The sequence below is a fragment of the Chironomus tepperi genome, unplaced genomic scaffold (assembly GCF_022539635.2).
Source record: "Chironomus tepperi strain 1889 unplaced genomic scaffold, CSIRO-AGI_Ctep_v1 contig_479, whole genome shotgun sequence".
In the NCBI taxonomy this organism is placed as follows: domain Eukaryota; kingdom Metazoa; phylum Arthropoda; class Insecta; order Diptera; family Chironomidae; genus Chironomus; species Chironomus tepperi.
The window spans coordinates 1105743-1122081 of record NW_027226601.1 but is presented as its reverse complement, the minus strand read 5'-3'; the positions used below and the strand labels follow the sequence as shown (position 1 = coordinate 1122081).

At 33.0% G+C, this 16339-nt stretch overlaps 5 protein-coding genes and 2 non-coding genes across 7 annotated transcripts; 5 read left to right on the top strand and 2 right to left on the bottom strand.

Annotated features, from left to right (window-relative positions):
* The first annotated feature begins 1184 nt into the window (after positions 1-1184).
* On the top strand, positions 1185-2486 carry LOC139099601 (GATA zinc finger domain-containing protein 14-like). Its single transcript, XM_070652112.1, has one exon. The coding sequence runs from the start codon at positions 1218-1220 to the stop codon at positions 2484-2486; it is 1269 nt and encodes a 422-aa protein (XP_070508213.1). The 5' UTR covers positions 1185-1217.
* Positions 2487-4392: 1906 nt separating this feature from the next.
* On the top strand, positions 4393-7095 carry LOC139099631 (pickpocket protein 28-like). The gene is made up of 4 exons (XM_070652145.1): positions 4393-4491; positions 4650-4748; positions 5609-5845; positions 5922-7095. Exons 1-4 carry the CDS (start codon positions 4475-4477, stop codon positions 7036-7038), a joined length of 1470 nt encoding a protein of 489 aa, XP_070508246.1. The 5' UTR covers positions 4393-4474; the 3' UTR covers positions 7039-7095.
* A 113-nt stretch (positions 7096-7208) lies between these two features.
* LOC139099696 (5S ribosomal RNA) lies at positions 7209-7327 on the bottom strand. Its single transcript, XR_011545342.1, has one exon. It is a non-coding gene; the product is annotated as a 5S ribosomal RNA (ribosomal RNA).
* Positions 7328-7674: 347 nt separating this feature from the next.
* Positions 7675-10003, top strand: LOC139099600 (CD109 antigen-like). The gene is made up of 6 exons (XM_070652110.1): positions 7675-7742; positions 7827-8019; positions 8075-9406; positions 9506-9791; positions 9863-9901; positions 9981-10003. The coding sequence occupies exons 1-6, from the start codon at positions 7675-7677 to the stop codon at positions 10001-10003; spliced, it is 1941 nt and encodes a 646-aa protein (XP_070508211.1).
* A 1170-nt stretch (positions 10004-11173) lies between these two features.
* On the top strand, positions 11174-12615 carry LOC139099599 (CD109 antigen-like; the record flags this gene model as incomplete). Its single annotated transcript, XM_070652109.1, has 2 exons — positions 11174-11412; positions 11466-12615. Coding segments are annotated over exons 1-2 (1389 nt in total), but the record flags the coding sequence as incomplete, so codon positions are not given.
* LOC139099684 (thioester-containing protein 1 allele R1-like) lies at positions 12613-13110 on the top strand. Its single transcript, XM_070652212.1, has 3 exons — positions 12613-12699; positions 12771-12924; positions 12985-13110. Exons 1-3 carry the CDS (start codon positions 12619-12621, stop codon positions 13071-13073), a joined length of 324 nt encoding a protein of 107 aa, XP_070508313.1. The 5' UTR covers positions 12613-12618; the 3' UTR covers positions 13074-13110.
* Positions 13111-13250: 140 nt separating this feature from the next.
* On the bottom strand, positions 13251-13369 carry LOC139099695 (5S ribosomal RNA). The gene has a single exon (XR_011545341.1). It is a non-coding gene; the product is annotated as a 5S ribosomal RNA (ribosomal RNA).
* Positions 13370-16339: the final 2970 nt, after the last annotated feature.

The window sequence follows — 16339 nt, the reverse complement described above, 5'->3', positions numbered from 1 at the left end:
TAGGTCAGGCTGGAAATTATTTTTGTTTTGCTAACTTTTATTGATTCATTGGATTAGGGTAGACTTTTAGGAATCCCTATAGGGCTTGTGAATCAGTGTTTATAGTAGCTTCCATTCCAGCTATTCAGTAAGTTTCAAAATTTACATTCAATTCCAGGATTAGATCAATTTACGTGCATTTTAATCCCTGAATTGAAAACTACAGTTCCAAATGTATCCAGGCATAGTATCCAGTAAGTGTTTTTTAAGGGGCACTTTCCTGATTCGAACCTTGATAAGTAAGCTATATAAGCACTTTAGTAAATGACACAAAGAGTCGATAAAGTAGATTCCATACACAAACGATCAAAGATCATGCTAAGTTGTATATAGCAGCATCTTCATCTGTTATGAATAATTCACATGCTTTTAGAAAATCAGATTGAGTCCTTAGCTGACAAAGTCATGCTGAAATGGGAAAATTTTATTAAAATCGCGTGACGCAATGACAGATCAATAAATTGCTCATCACTCATCCCACCCTATAAAAGCTGATCATTCAAGTTACAAAAAGGAAAACAAAACTTCACCTATATCGCTAAAAATATTCCATAGCTAGGGCAGCCATCTGTTTCATTTTTGCCGAGACAGTGCTGTATTTTGCTCTAGTGCTGCTGTGTACTGACAAAGTCATATTATGTCTCGTTTTTGGGTTGAGAAATTTATCATTTGGAAAGTTAACTTGACAACATTTGGACGACTTTAACTTGTTTATCGTACAATAAAACTCAAACTAATCCAAAAGATTGCCTGATTTAAAACTATCTTGACCATTTCAAATTTTGTTCCGATATAAAGCGAAAATCGTATGGTCATCCTATCCATGATTCAACACGTCACGTTATCAGTGTCTACCTCTTCCAATCAGATGAAAGTGCAACAAAGTCGACACCAGAAGTAAACAATAAATGAGACAAATTAAAAATAAACTATTTAATCTGGACCGAAAATTGCATCAGCAAAGCTTTTATCTGCTCTAATCAATAATTTAATCGACAGTAAAAACAATCATTATACCTTTCTAGAACTGCTAAACTTGCATTTATTAAAGTATATAAGGATAGATTCTCTATTCAAAAGTCATTCAGTCTCGTCTTGTAATTCAATCAAGAAGAAACTATAACAAAATGATCAAGTTTATTTTTCTAGTTGTTTGCCTGATATGTATTGCTCAGGCAATGCCAACTGGTAGCGACCATAATGATTCCTCAAATAATAGTCCTGTTCGCCATACAGATGATAATACAAGTGAAAGTAACAGCAATGAGCACGGAGAAAATAGAAATAAGAGAAATGTGATTAACAGCGTCTTTAATGATGGTGATGATCGCAATGATAGTGGTGGTGACAATCAGGACAGAAGTAAAAGAAGTGTAGGAAATAATGATGATGATAATAACGATAGTGATGGAGACAATCATGACAGACATAAGAGAAATGATGACAATGATGATGGTAAAAACGATAGTGATGGAGACAATCATGACAGAAATAAGAGAAATGATGATAATGATGATGGAAACAACGATAGTGATGGAGACAATCATGACAGACATAAGAGAAATGATGACAATGATGATGGTAAAAACGATAGTGATGGAGACAATCATGACAGAAATAAGAGAAATGATGACAATGATGAAGGTAAAAACGATAGTAATGGAGACAATCATGACAGACATAAGAGAAATGATGACAATGATGATGGTAAAAACGATAGTAATGGAGACAATCATGACAGAAATAAGAGAAATGATGACAATGATGATGGTAAAAACGATAGTAATGGAGACAATCATGACAGAAATAAGAGAAATGATGACAATGATGATGGTAAAAACGATAGTAATGGAGACAATCATGACAGAAATAAGAGAAATGATGACAATGATGATGGTAAAAACGATAGTAATGGAGACAATCATGACAGAAACAAGAGAAATGATGACAATGATGAAGATAACAACGATAATGATGGAGACAATCATGACAGACATAAGAGAAATGATGACAATGATGATGATAAAAACGATAGTGATGGAGACAATCATGACAGAAACAAAAGAAATGATGACAATGATGAAGGTAACAACGACAATGATGGTGACAATCAGGACAGACATAAAAGAGATTTGGGAAGCAATCAACATGGCATTCGAAGAGATAATCAAGATAGAAATAGAAGCAACAATCATAGAGACAACGATTATGAAAACAATCAAAACAAAAACTTGAACGATCAAGGCAGGAACTTAAACAATCAAAGTCGAGATCAACATCACGGATTAAGTGACAGTGATCGTAATTCAGGTAGTAAGTATTCAGGTAGTAACAGTAATTCAAATTGGAGTCATGGTAGAAATGAAGATGGACGAAGTATTCATAACCAAGATCATATGTCTGGTCATAGAAATCAACATAACATTAGAGATGGACATCGTTATTAAGGAACTTAAGAAGTTGTTTTTTTATGCTTTTTAATGATACTATAGATCACATATATTATGTAGAAATCATACAGAAGTTATTTTTTATAAAAATATTCAATGCTTCAATAAAAAATTATAATTTGATTAAATATCAATTTGTCTATTTGGATTTGTCAATATTCGGTCAATTTATCAATGATTCTTTTTAAAAGTTGTTTTCTTGTTTTCACAAATTAGCACAAAAAACCCATTGTGTTTCAAAACTCGTTAGGTCACCGTAAGGTCCATATGTTCATTTACAGAAAATTTTATTCACAGCAGACTAAACTGATCGATGTACATTGAAATGCTGCAAAACGGCGATTAAGTAGCAATATATGTACTTAGAGCCATACCAAGTGGCTTCCAATTGTCCAAATTGTTTGTCTTTGCCAAATTTGATTGTCATGTCTGCCACCTTTCCGCTGAAGTAGCAACAATTCAATATGTATGCGTCAGTTGAGTGATAGCAAACTGTTCATTTCAAACATAGGTATTTGAAAATGGATTCAAATTACACTGTATCACAATTTCAAAGAGAAATAGAAACGAACTACTATTAAGCATACCCATCAAGGTTTAATCTACCCAAAAGTACATTAACTACCTCATTATTCAAAAACCAATTACCCAGAACCACTCAATATTTATTGCAAAAAATTATTCATTCACAATGCCTTTTTCATTCGCAAAATTTGATTATAAAAAGCTATAAAAATCCCACAAAAAAATCACAAAAATTCATCATTATAATCATTAAATTATCTATTATTAAGCTGTCTCCAAATAGTTGTGATAGTAAAAAATTAACTTTACATTTATTCCAATTAACTTATTGAATTTACTTTTTTTCATCTCCATACATGCGTGAACTATAGACACGCTTTTTGTGATTGACTAGGAAATGTGTGTTCGTTCAGCATTGAGCGGGAAATGAAATTTGTCAGTTATGTATTGACACTGTCTAACCCGAACAGCATAATTTGGTAGATCCCAGGGTAAACGAATAGAAAAACTGTCAGTTATTTTTGTATGGTTTTGCAAGAATTTGTACGGTTTTTAGCATCGGATATTTGAATAAAAAAATAACGGTAGAAATATTAAATTTTTAATGCTAATTTAAATTGATATTTGCTGAATTAATCAAATATATTGGTGTTATTTCTGCAAGTTATCAACAAATAAACCGTAAAAATTTAATTAAATGTTTTAAACTCAAAAATAAATCAAGTTTTTGTGATAATTTCTAACGGTTTTTCAAAATTCAAACATAAGTGCTAAAAGCAGGACACTGCTAAAATTGATTTGCTAAAAGCAGGACACTTTCCGTTTACCCTGGAGTAGATCAATTCAAATTTTGGGATCAGGCCGGAAAACTGACCGGATTAAAACCGAATCCGGCAACAAGTTAGAGTTACCCCCAGACTGGTATCGGAAAATTGAACAGTTAAGCTATTTGTGCTTCAGAAGTCAATTCACGGTAAACGACCGAATGATCAAAATTGATCTTATGTGTTTGATCAATCTTGCACCTTTAGCATTACCATATACCAATGTTGTCCAAACTGTCCTGTGTACTGAAAATATTTAGAACGGATTGCAAAAATTTAGAGGGCGGTAGACGATAGTCTAGAGTCATTTACAGGTTTCTGATTAGATGACCGGATGATCAAGACACCTTCTTCCTTTTCGAATCCTTCCTCCGTCACACTACACCATCAAGATCAGTTCTATATGAAAGAATCAAGTGATTGATCACATATGAAATAGTCAATTCCGACTTACAACAGCCAGACAAATCATGAAAATTATAAGAGCCTATTTTTACAAACACAATGTCATAACTTTTCACAAAAATCTTCTATACAAATTTTGACAGATCACAGTCGTGAATAATAATTTGAAGAACTTGAACGTTTGAGACATTTTGTGTAGTTCAAGATTTGCATAATTTCCTGCTCATAATTATGGAATCTCAGAAAGGGTCAGAATTATTTTTTTGATAAAGACATTATGTGAAAAAAAAATTAGATAAGCATGTGCTCAAGTGCTGCCTGCAATCATCATATTAGAATTGAACATAAGCACTGGCGCCTGTAATTTGATTAACTTATTAATTGAACATTATGTGTTTCTGTACAGGTCAAAAGATTATGATAAAGATATTACGCTTCAAAGCTACTTTCAAATTGGACGAATTCATGGGATCAAGTATTTAACGAGCCATAAAAAATATGAAAAGTAAGTGACGGGAGATTAAAAAATTGTTATTACTTTTTGTGAATATTTATATTGATAAGAAACGTTTTGATGAATAATGAATGAAATAGTGATTTGGAAATAATGTAATAAGATTTTTTGGAGTTTAAAATTTGGAACTAGCTTTTATATAATTTAAAGCAACTATCATCAAATATTATGATTATTATTACTAATTTCTGTGAAATTCCTTTAGATTAGACTAGTGTCGTCTATTATTTATCCCACAGTGTTACTAGTGTACTGTAGAAATACTTAAGTGAGAATAAATCAACCGTCGTTTATAATTCAAATTATATTTGAAACTGAATTTAGTTGATTTTCCATTTTAATAGTTGCTGGCCCCTTCATATTTACATTTAGTTTGTTTTCGATTTTCAAAGTGCAAAGAACTTGTTTATTTATATTTTCGTTCAGTTGTTGTTAACTTGATATAGTATGAACTAGTAAGTTCCTTCATTTACACTGATAGAGACCTATAACTTTCTTAATTTTCAAGTTAAAGCTGTGATTTCAACAAGTTTTCAGTAAATTTTCAATTTTCAAAGCAAAAAGATTGATTCAAATGGTTTTAAGCATTTAAAAATCCCAGCTATCAATGATTCACAGCGGTGGTCAGCAATCTGTGTACCACGACAGCTTAACTAGCAAGTTCTTTGCCAAAATCACTTCTAAGTTACAACCAAAACACTCTGAAATTCATCAATTATTCAAAATAAAGATCACATTACCCATAAGTGAGCATTTACACTCACTAATATTTCACTTAAATCATTACAATAAACATTACTTAGACTTCCTTCTAATGTCTCAAATAACAACTTATTTCTATTTATTTTTAGAATATTTTGGGGATTGGCTATAGTTACATCGCTAATATTTATGGTTTATTTCCTATTCATAAATCAAAATCAATCAACAATTGTCGAAATTAGTGAGAAGCTTCCCATACATCAAATTCCATTTCCCGCAGTCACAATTTGCCCCGAAACAAAAGCAAAAAAGTCAATCGTGAACGTCACTGATGCATATCACAACATAATTTACAACCTCACTGACTATCAATACGATCATGAATAGTAAGTTAATGCACCAGAAATGAGACAAAAAATGTCAACAAATTCATTAAAGCAGTGACTTTTGATTTTTTTTCAGTCTGTCGTATATTGAGGCACTCACGCAAGTTTGTGATCCACATTTGTTCTCGAGCGTGAACGTAAAAAGTGATTCGCCCACGCAAGGCGAAGACTTTTTACAAATTCTACGCGAAATTGCCGTCCCAAGGAATGAAATGATCTTGTTCTGTAAGTTTAGAAATGAAATTATAGACTGCTCGGAACTGTTTACTGAGTCAATTACGGATGATGGAATATGCTACACATTTAATATGATGGATTATGAAGATCTTTATCGTAAATATAATCATGATCCAAAAGAGCAGCATGAATGGAATTTAGAGAAAGGATATTGTTCATCAGATCTTGATGTGTGTCCTAAACGTGCACTAGCTGGCACCGATTATGGACTAAATGTTGTTCTTAATATGAAAACTTCAGATTTAGATTTTATGTGCAAAGGACCTGTTCAAGGATTTAAAGTTCGCGTCCATTCGTCAGATGAACATCCACAAATGATGAATGGATTCTTCCGAGTTCCATTAAATAGTGATGTTGTTGTTGCAATTCAGCCAGACATGTCTGTAGATGAGATTAATGTAAATAATAAGTGCCATACATCAGCAACAAAGTCACTCGATTTCTTCCATGGATATTCACAAAGAAACTGTCTTACCGAATGTTTCTCAAAGTTCGTATTCAACAAGTGTGACTGCATCAAGTATTCAATGATCCATAAAAATGAGACGAAAGTTTGCAGTCAACAAGACACTCGATGTGTCATTCAAGCCATGAACTCATTTTTCATAACTGAACGTTTTAAGTCAGAATTTTTGTGTGACTGTAAGCCATCATGTAAGAACCTGAACTATAAAGTTGAGACAAGCTCAGCAGAATTTGACTACAAAAGAGTATTTAAGGCATATAATGCACCGATGGATGAAGAGTTCCCTAAATCTGTTATGAGTCGAATACATTTATTCTTAGCTGATGATCACTATGTCAACAAAGTATTGAGGCACAAGGAAAAAGAAGATATGACAATAAGTGAGAAAATTTCACAAATTGGCGGACTTATGGCATTTTTCATCGGCGCATCAGTTCTGTCAATCATCGAAATTTTGTATTTTATACTTAAAAAAGTTTTACGTATTTAATTTCTGTGGCTTGTTATGTGTCAATTGTTATAGATTTGAAAATGCCGTGAACTGTATTAAGAATATTCAAAGATTTTACTCTAGTTTCTGTATTTAAAATCAATAAAAATAAAAAATTTAAAACTTAAATTTGACAGTTTTTCAAAAAAGAAACCAAAAAAGTGACAAAAAGTCAACAGCACGTAGCGTTCCCAAGCGGTCACCCATCTAAGTACTAACTACGCTCGACGTTGCTTAACTTCGGTGATCGGACGAGAACCGGTGTTTTCAACGTGATATGGTCGTTGACGGAGATTGTTGTGGCTAGTTCCACTTGTTAAATCATTTTGTGTTGTTATTAAATAGACATTTAAAGGTTGTTTTATCATCACAAATTAAGTCTGACATTCAATTATACAGAACTGATAGTCGTGGCTTTAAAAGCACAAATCCAGAATATTGTAAGTGCAATTAATTAAATCAACCATATTTACGGATGTTAAAAGCTTGTGCATATTAAATATGTATAAATTTGTTAAGTGTCCACCTGACACCAACTTAATATATTAAGCTTATCAGGGAATTTTCGTAAGGAAAGGTATAAATTCAGCACCAAAAGCCATAGAAATTCAGTCTAATTTTGAGAATCGTAAAGTAATGTGGAAAGGAATTTCAAGATTGATTGTTTTTTGCTGTTTGGCTGTAAAGCTTAGTGATTGTAAGAAGTAAGTTTGAATGTAGCAGAATCAGCACTTCCTGCTTAAATTGGATAGCATTAACATTTTATTTCTTTCAAAATGTTAATTTAGCTCATTTATAGTCACTGGCTCCAACATAATCCAGTTTCAAGGTAAATATTCAGTAGCAGTAGCATCAACTGGATACACTAAGCCTGAAACTCTTCAAATAAAACTTTATGGCAAGTCTGGAGACAAGATAGTTTATGAAAATATCAAAAGCGTAACTCTGAAGAACAACTCACTAGAAAAAGTTGATTTTGATGTAAGTCTGAGCATGTAACCTTTTAATCCAAAATTATCTCATTGCATTTTCACAGCTAAAAGACCAAGTCTTGGGAAACTACTTCCTAAAAGTCAAAAATCAGACATTCGAACAGACCACAAGTCTTAATTTGAATACAAAGAAATTTTCTGTCTATATTCAAACTGATAAGGCAATTTACAAGCCTGGTGAAAAGGTGCAATTTCGAGTTCTTGTTTTAAATGCAGAAACAAAGCCATTCCCAACTACAAATGTTGATATTTTTATCTCTGACGGCAGTAATAACCGAATTAAGCAGTATGAAAATATATTTTTCAAAAGAGGAGTTTACAGCCAGTCATTGCAATTGTCTGATGAACCAGTGCTTGGCATTTGGATGATTCATGTAAAAGTTGATGGTAAAAATCCAGAAACTACAAAAATGTTTGAAGTTGCTGAATATGTATTGCCGAAATTCGAAGTTACTCTAGTCACTAAGAATAAGGTATATTATTACCATGACATCATAGTTTCATACAGAGCTAAGTATACTTATGGTAAGGATGTTGAAGGAAGTGCAGTGGTGTCTATAACACCACTGTCTTACGCGGTAGGAAGTTCTGTTAGAAGGATAGAAAAGTCATTAGACAATTCAACTAAAACCACATCCATCAATATTCAAAATGATCTGAAGTTAGAAAGGTTTTATTATTCGACACGACCATTTCGTCTGACAGTAACATTTACGGAAGCACTAACAGGAATTCAAAGAAATGTAACAGAAATAGTTGATGTCTATGGACACTTGTACGATCTTGAATTAATCAAATCCGATAATAATTTCAAAGTTAACTTACCATTTACAGTGAAAGCATTCGTTAAAGATATTTATGGAACTCCAATAACTGATGACAGTGATCCTGTAAACCTTGATGTTGCTTTCAGTTTTATGAATGCATGGTCATATGAAAGAGTGACTTACAAGAAATTCTTGAACAATGGCATAGCTGAATTTCAAATTGTAGCAGCATCAAATGTCACATCAATCAGTATTAATGCAAATTATAAAGGATCATATGGATATTCTTATGCTTTAGTCATGCCAACAATAAACAAACAATATATTGAAATTAAAGTTCCAGGAACGCTTCCAATGGATAGATCAACATCATTAAAAATTGTTTCAAATGTCAACATTAATCAAGTTAACTACCTCATTTTTGCCAGGAACAAGATAGTTGCTAAAGGTCAAGTCAAAGGATCGAATACAAAATGCTTGAAATTTGACTTCCAACCAACTTACAGCATGACTCCGTCGGCTAGAATTATTGCATTTTATGTAACATCGGATGGAGAAATTGTTTCTGCTAGCAGAGTTTTGAGCTTTGATAATTTGTTGTCTAACTTTGTAAGTATCCGACTTTTCAATATTACCTACAAGTCCAACCGGCATGTACAATAGATTTAATTATTTAAGACTAATAATTTAATGCGTTCCTTTATCTAGGTAAATATTGATTTATCAAAATCGGACGCAAGACCAAGCAGTCTACTCAACATTTCAGTCAAGTCTAAGCCATTATCATATGTTGGATTACTTGGTGTTGATCAGAGTGTCTTACTGCTTAAATCTGGAAATGATATTGATCTGGGAATGGTTGAAAGTGAATTATATGGATATACAAAATTGGATCAGTATAATACCGACACGAATGAGCCTGTAAATTATTATTACCTCGCAGACTTTGCAAATTCAGATATTTTTATTATGTCAAATGCTAATTCTCAGTTTGGTGAGTATAAAGTTGTTTTATTACTAACAAAATATCAGCTTTTAAAGCCCTGACTTTTCTTAATTTCTTAGATGTATCTAGACCCTCGACCGGAGGTGGTCCACACGGAGGTAATTACACATTTATAATTAATATTCTAAGCTACAACAAAGCTTTTCATATCTTGTTTTGTTAAGAATGTGAATATAGGTCTGACGGCTAGTTTAAAGTAGTCTTAGTGCAATGCGAGCTCTGTGCGCCAAATATTTCACATGTTACTTTAATGTAACTCTTAAGTCACTCTCTTGTCGATTATCATTCACAGATATTTGGCTTCGGTTCCAATTTCTTTCTGCTTATGTTTTTTTAAATATGGAAACACTCTTCCCAACATGATTGCTGAGTCATTCTTGGAGAAGAAAGGAGGTTTTTTGAAGTGCAGGAGAGCTCTTTAGCTCTTTAGGCTGTTATTGTGGAAGCTACTTTAAGGAAGGTCTTTAAGTCTAACTTTGCAGAAGGTAAAATATCACGTGGCAGTCAAAAATAGTCATAAATGGAAGCTGTCGATAGAGACAGTATAGCACTTGAATTCGGAATTGGCAAGAGTTAATCAGTGATAGAGGTAGTTTAAGGAAATTATTGGAGGCCATGGATCACTATTGATCTTGATGGCTAGCGAAGTAAGTAAGTAAATAAGTAAACAAGCACGTTCAGCAGACATTAATCTTTTTAAAATTATTATCTTTGCAACATTTCATGCTTGGTGATATTTTTTAAAATAACTAAATAAATTGTATTTATTTGAAATAAAGTACCAATTCCACCACCTCCTCCTGGACAAATACCTAGACCAACACCTGAACCAATACCAAGCATTCCAGAAAACATTCAAAGTAGCAGTATTGTAATAAGGAAGAATTTTCCAGAAACTTGGTTATTTGATTGTGTAGATAAGTATGTGCTCATGTTTTACTTCCTTCTTATGCTATAAACCTTTGATTTTTTAATGCAGCGTCAACGGATTTAAGAACATAACAAGAAAAGTTCCAGACACAATAACATCATGGGTCATCACAGGATTCTCGATGAACTTCCAAAATGGATTTGGATTGACCAAAGAACCAACCAAATTAACAGTCTTTATGCCTTTCTTTATCTACTTAAACCTTCCATATTCCATTAAGAGAGGCGAAATCATTTCAATTCAAGCTGTTATATTCAATTATATGAATGCTGATGCTTCAGCCACAGTCACGATGTTTAATGAGAATCAGGAATTCGAATTTGTGGAAAAGACACAAAATCAGAAGATGTTAGCCAAGAAAATCACATCTAAAGCTAACAGTGGAACATCTGTGAAGTTCATTATCCGAGCATTGAAAGTTGGATACATCACTCTCAAAATGGAAGCTATAACATCAAATGCCGGTGATAGAATTGAACAAAAACTGCTGGTTCTGCCTGAAGGAATCACAAGATACATAAATACAGCTGTTCTTGTCGACTTGAGATCTCAGAATAAATTTAACAAAAAAATCGACATTGTCGTTCCAAAAGGCATTGTCCCTGATTCATTGAGGATTGAGGCTTCACTTATTGGTGACATTTTAGGACCAACTCTTGATAATCTCGACAAGTTAATGTAAGTAATTAAGGAAAGTTATTTTTTTTGATTCTAATTTTTAAATTTTACAGTCAAATGCCTCACGGATGTGGAGAACAAAATATGGTGAACTTTGTGCCAGATATTATAGTCCTTGACTACCTCACAAGTGCAAACAGACTGACTTCAGATTTAGAAACAAAAATCAAACGATTTATGGAATCAGGCTATCAGCGAGAACTAACATACAAACATGACGACGGATCCTATAGTGCTTTTGGAAAAAGAGACAAATCGGGATCAACATGGCTTACAGCATTTGTTGCTAGATCCTTTAATCAGGCTTCAAAGTACATAACTGTAGACCAAAACGCAATATCTCAGTCACTTGCCTTCTTACAAAACGTTCAAGCAGATGATGGAAGTTTTCCAGAAAAAGGGGTAGTTTTCCAGAAAAATTTGCAAGGCGGATCATCGAGTGGAATTGGACTTACTTCTTATGTATTACTTACTTTCTTAGAAAATCAAAAGCTTGCTCCAACTTATAAGAAAACAATTGACAAAGCTGTGGACAATATTGTCAAACATGTCAGTGAAATAGATGATGTCTATACGATGTCTATTGTTGCTTATACTTTATATATTGCTGGCAAAACATCCACGGCAGATATGCTATTGAAAAAATTAGATCAGCAAGCAAATAATAAAGATGGAACTAGACATTGGGACAAAATGTCAAATGAGTTGTATCTTACATCGTTAAGCATTGAAACATCAGCATATGCTTTATTGGCTTACTTACAGGCTAATAAGGATACGGATGCATTGCTTATAGCTAAATGGCTGGTCTCACAAAGAAATTCATTTGGAGGATTTGAATCAACACAAGATACAGTCGTTGGACTATTAGCACTATCTAAAATTGCATCCAGGATATCCTCAAAAACATTAAGCATCAAAATTGACTTGCAGTATCAAAATAATGTCAAGTCATTGAATGTTGATCTGGAAAATGCTTTAGTTCTTCAAAAGATTGAACTTCCATCAACCATTCGAAGCATTGATATCACGGCAACTGGAACTGGATTAACTATTGTCCAAATTTCTTATCATTACAATATAAATGAACCCAAGAAGACAAATAATTTCATTTTGAATGCAAAGGTTTCAGCTAATGCTGATTACTTCTTCACTTTAGAAACTTGTGTTGGACTTAAGAACATGAATCAATCGAACATGGCAGTCATGGAAATTTCAACTCCAAGTGGCTATGCCTTTGATTCCGACAGTTTAAATTCTATTGTTGGTTCTTCAAGTAATGTTAAGGTATGATTTATTTCTTGATTCTGTTTTGTGTCATATCTAATCAGAAGACATCCTTTAATTTCTATCCATAGAGAGTTGAGGCCAAGAATGGAAATACTTTAGCAAATGTCTATTTTGACTATCTTCAATCACAAATTCAATGCATGAATGTAAATGTCACTAAAATATTTGATGTTGCTGATCAAAAACCAGCTTCAATTGTTGTTTATGACTATTATGCCAATGGTAAGTTCCTTGAAATTCCAAATTTCTTCCATATACTCAAAATGAGGATGATTTTTCTAGATTTGCGCTCTGAAGTTTTCTACACGCCAGCAAAAGTTATTCTATGTGACATTTGTGGTCCTAAGGATTGCCCTGATGCTTGCAAATAATATTTAAATCTTCATTTATATTTCCTGCATAACCTCCAATAAAACTGATGTGTCAGAAATAAATAAAAGCTCTTAATAAACTTAAAAATTATTGATGACTTATTCTTTGTTTCATTTCCAATTTGTTTCATTTAATTTGCGTGTTTCATTTCTGACCGATGCAAAAAAGTAGCAAACAGTCAACAGCACGTAGCGTTCCCAAGCGGTCACCCATCTAAGTACTAACTACGCTCGACGTTGCTTAACTTCGGTGATCGGACGAGAACCGGTGTTTTCAACGTGATATGGTCGTTGACGAATACTGTTTTGGCTAGTTCCACTAGTTAAATCGTTCTTTATTCATGCTCTGTACAAAAATTAATTTATCGAAATTAAATCTGCAATAAAATAGACAATTTAAGGTAGTTTTATCATCACACATTAAGTCTGACATTCAATTATACAGAACTGATAGTCGTGGCTTAAAAAGCACAAATCCAGAATATTGTAAGTGCAATTAATCAAATCAACAATATTTACGGATGTTTAAAGCTTGTGCATATTAAATATGCATAAATTTGTTAACTGTCCACCAGACACCAACTTAATATATTAAGTCTTATCACCAAAAGAGAGGTATAAATTCAGCACCAAAAGTTGTTGAAAGCCAGTTTAATTTTGAGAATTGTTAAGTTATGTGGAAAGAAATTTCAAGATTAATTGTTTTTTGCTGTTTGGCTGTAAAGCTTAGTGATTGTAAGAAGTAAGTTTGAATGTAGCAGAATCAGCACTTCCTGCTTAAATTGGATGGCATTAACATTTTATTCTCTCCAAAACCTTATTTCTCATTTATAGCTCATTTATAGTCACTGGCTCCAACATAATCCAGTTTCAAGGCAAATATTCAGTAGCAGTAGCATCAACTGGATACACTAAGCCAGAAACTCTTCAAATAAAGCTCTATGGCAAGTCTGGAGACAAGATAGTTTATGAAAATATCAAAAGCGTAACTCTGAAGAGCAATGCACTAGAAAAAATTGATTTTGATGTAAGTCTGAGCATGTGTCAATAACTATCCTTAAATCCAAAATTATCTCATTGCATTTTCACAGCTGAAAGACCAAGTCTTGGGAAACTACTTCATAAAAGTCAAAAATCAGACATTCGAACAAGCCACAAGACTTCATTTGAATACAAAGAAATTTTCTGTCTATATTCAAACTGATAAGGCAATTTACAAGCCTGGTGAAAAGGTGCAATTTCGAGTTCTTGTTTTAAATGCAGACACAAAGCCATTCGCAACAACAAGTGTTGATATTTTTATCACTGACGGCAGTAACAACCGAATTAAGCAGTATGAAAATATATTTTTCAGACGAGGAGTTTACAGGCAGTCATTGCAATTATCTGATGAGCCAGTGCTTGGCAATTGGATGATTCATGTAAAAGTGGATGGTAAAGAATCTACAAAAACGTTTGAGGTTGCTGAATATGTGTTGCCGAAATTCGAAGTTACTCTAGTCACTAAAAATAAGGTATATTATTACCATGACATGATCGTTTCATACAATGCTAAATATACTTATGGTAAAGATGTTGAAGGAAGTGCAGTTGTGTCTGCAGAAGGACTGTACTTGTGGGAAAGTTCTATTAGAAAAGTAGAAAAGTCCTTAGACAATTCAACTAAAACTACATCCATCAATATTCAAAATGATCTGAATTTACAAAATTATTTTGTGCAACAACCTGTTCGTCTGACGGTAACATTTACGGAAGCACTAACAGGAATTCAAAGAAATGCAACATCAATAGTTATTGTCTATGGGCACTTGTACAACCTCCAACTAATCAATTCCGACAACAACATCAAAGCTAACTTACCATTTACAGTAAAAGTATTCGTCAAAGATATTTATGAAGCTCCAATAACTGATGATAAGGAACCAGTAATCTTTGATGTTATAACCTATTATAACGATTCACGGTTGTCAAATGAATATATTGCTTACAAGAAATTCTTGAATAATGGAATGACTGAACTACAAATTGTTCCAACATCAAACATCACATCCATCAGTGTTAGTGCAAATTACAAAGGAGTATATAAATATAGTTTTGTTTCAGTTATACAAACAATAAGCAAACAATATATTGAAATCAAAGTTCCAGAAACGCTTCCAATGGACAGAGCTTCATCGATAAAAATTGTTTCAAATGTCAACATTAATATGATCAACTATCTCATTTTTGCTAGGAACAAGATAGTTGCTAAAGGTCAAGTTAAAGGATCTAATACAAAATGCTTAAAATTTGACTTCCAGCCAACATTCAGCATGGCTCCATCGGCTAAAATGATTGCATTTTACGTCACTTCGGATGGAGAAATTGTTTCAGCTCGTAAAGTTTTGAACTTTGATAACTTGTTGCCTAACTTTGTAAGTATCCATCTGGTCGGAATACATCAACTTTGTAATGTTGCCTACAAGTCCAACCGGCATGTAAAATGGATAATTATTTAAGATTAACAATTTAATGCGTTCCTTTATCTAGGTGAATATTGATCTATCAAAATCGGAAGCAAGACCAAGCAGCCTTATCAATATTTCGGTCAAGTCTAAGCCATTATCATATGTTGGATTACTTGGTGTTGATCAGAGTGTCTTACTACTTAAATCTGGAAATGATATTAATCAGGAAATGGTTAATAACGAATTAAATGGATATACTAATTCTAATCAGTATAATGAAGATAGAAATGAGCCTGTTAATAATAGTTACTACACAGAATTTGCAGCTTCAGATATATTTATTTTGACAAATGCTAATCCACAGTATCGTAAGTATACAGTTGTATTGTTACTAATAATATATCATCTTTTAATACCATGAATTTTCTTAATTTCTTTGAAGAATTTAGACCCTGGCCAATTCCTAACAATAACCAACAAGTAGTTATCCCACATGGAGGTAATTACACATTTATAATTTTTATTACAAGCTAGTAGTCCTGCGTAGTCCTCAATGGAGGGTATTTTTTTACTTCTATATCTACATCCGATATCCTTTCATATTATTTTTTGTTAAGAATGTGAACATGGGTTTCATGGCTAGATTGTAAATGAGAAGTTTTTTTCGAACGTCGAGATGTGAGTTACTACTGATGAGGGAATAAAGTAGTCTTTGTGCAGTGTGAGCTCTGTTAGTCATATTCTACGTGCTGCTTTAATGACACTCTGTTTTCATCTATCATTCCCTGGTATTTAGCTTCGGTTTCCCATTTGATAATT

What these genes read in the sequence shown, in the direction of transcription:
- LOC139099601 (XM_070652112.1), top strand. Translation starts at nt 1,218, where the DNA reads ATGCCAACTGGTAGCGACCATAATGATTCCTCAAATAATAGTCCTGTT.
- LOC139099631 (XM_070652145.1), top strand. An exon ending in AGCCATAAAAAATATGAAAA is followed by an intron (nt 4,749 to 5,608) that starts GTAAGTGACGGG and finishes ATTTATTTTTAG; the next exon opens with AATATTTTGGGGATTGGCTA. An exon ending in TATCAATACGATCATGAATA is followed by an intron (nt 5,846 to 5,921) that starts GTAAGTTAATGC and finishes ATTTTTTTTCAG; the next exon opens with TCTGTCGTATATTGAGGCAC.
- LOC139099600 (XM_070652110.1), top strand. Translation starts at nt 7,675, where the DNA reads ATGTGGAAAGGAATTTCAAGATTGATTGTTTTTTGCTGTTTGGCTGTA. An exon ending in AAGCTTAGTGATTGTAAGAA is followed by an intron (nt 7,743 to 7,826) that starts GTAAGTTTGAAT and finishes ATGTTAATTTAG; the next exon opens with CTCATTTATAGTCACTGGCT. An exon ending in TAGAAAAAGTTGATTTTGAT is followed by an intron (nt 8,020 to 8,074) that starts GTAAGTCTGAGC and finishes GCATTTTCACAG; the next exon opens with CTAAAAGACCAAGTCTTGGG.
- LOC139099684 (XM_070652212.1), top strand. Translation starts at nt 12,619, where the DNA reads ATGGAAATTTCAACTCCAAGTGGCTATGCCTTTGATTCCGACAGTTTA. An exon ending in GTTCTTCAAGTAATGTTAAG is followed by an intron (nt 12,700 to 12,770) that starts GTATGATTTATT and finishes TTCTATCCATAG; the next exon opens with AGAGTTGAGGCCAAGAATGG. An exon ending in TTATGACTATTATGCCAATG is followed by an intron (nt 12,925 to 12,984) that starts GTAAGTTCCTTG and finishes TGATTTTTCTAG; the next exon opens with ATTTGCGCTCTGAAGTTTTC.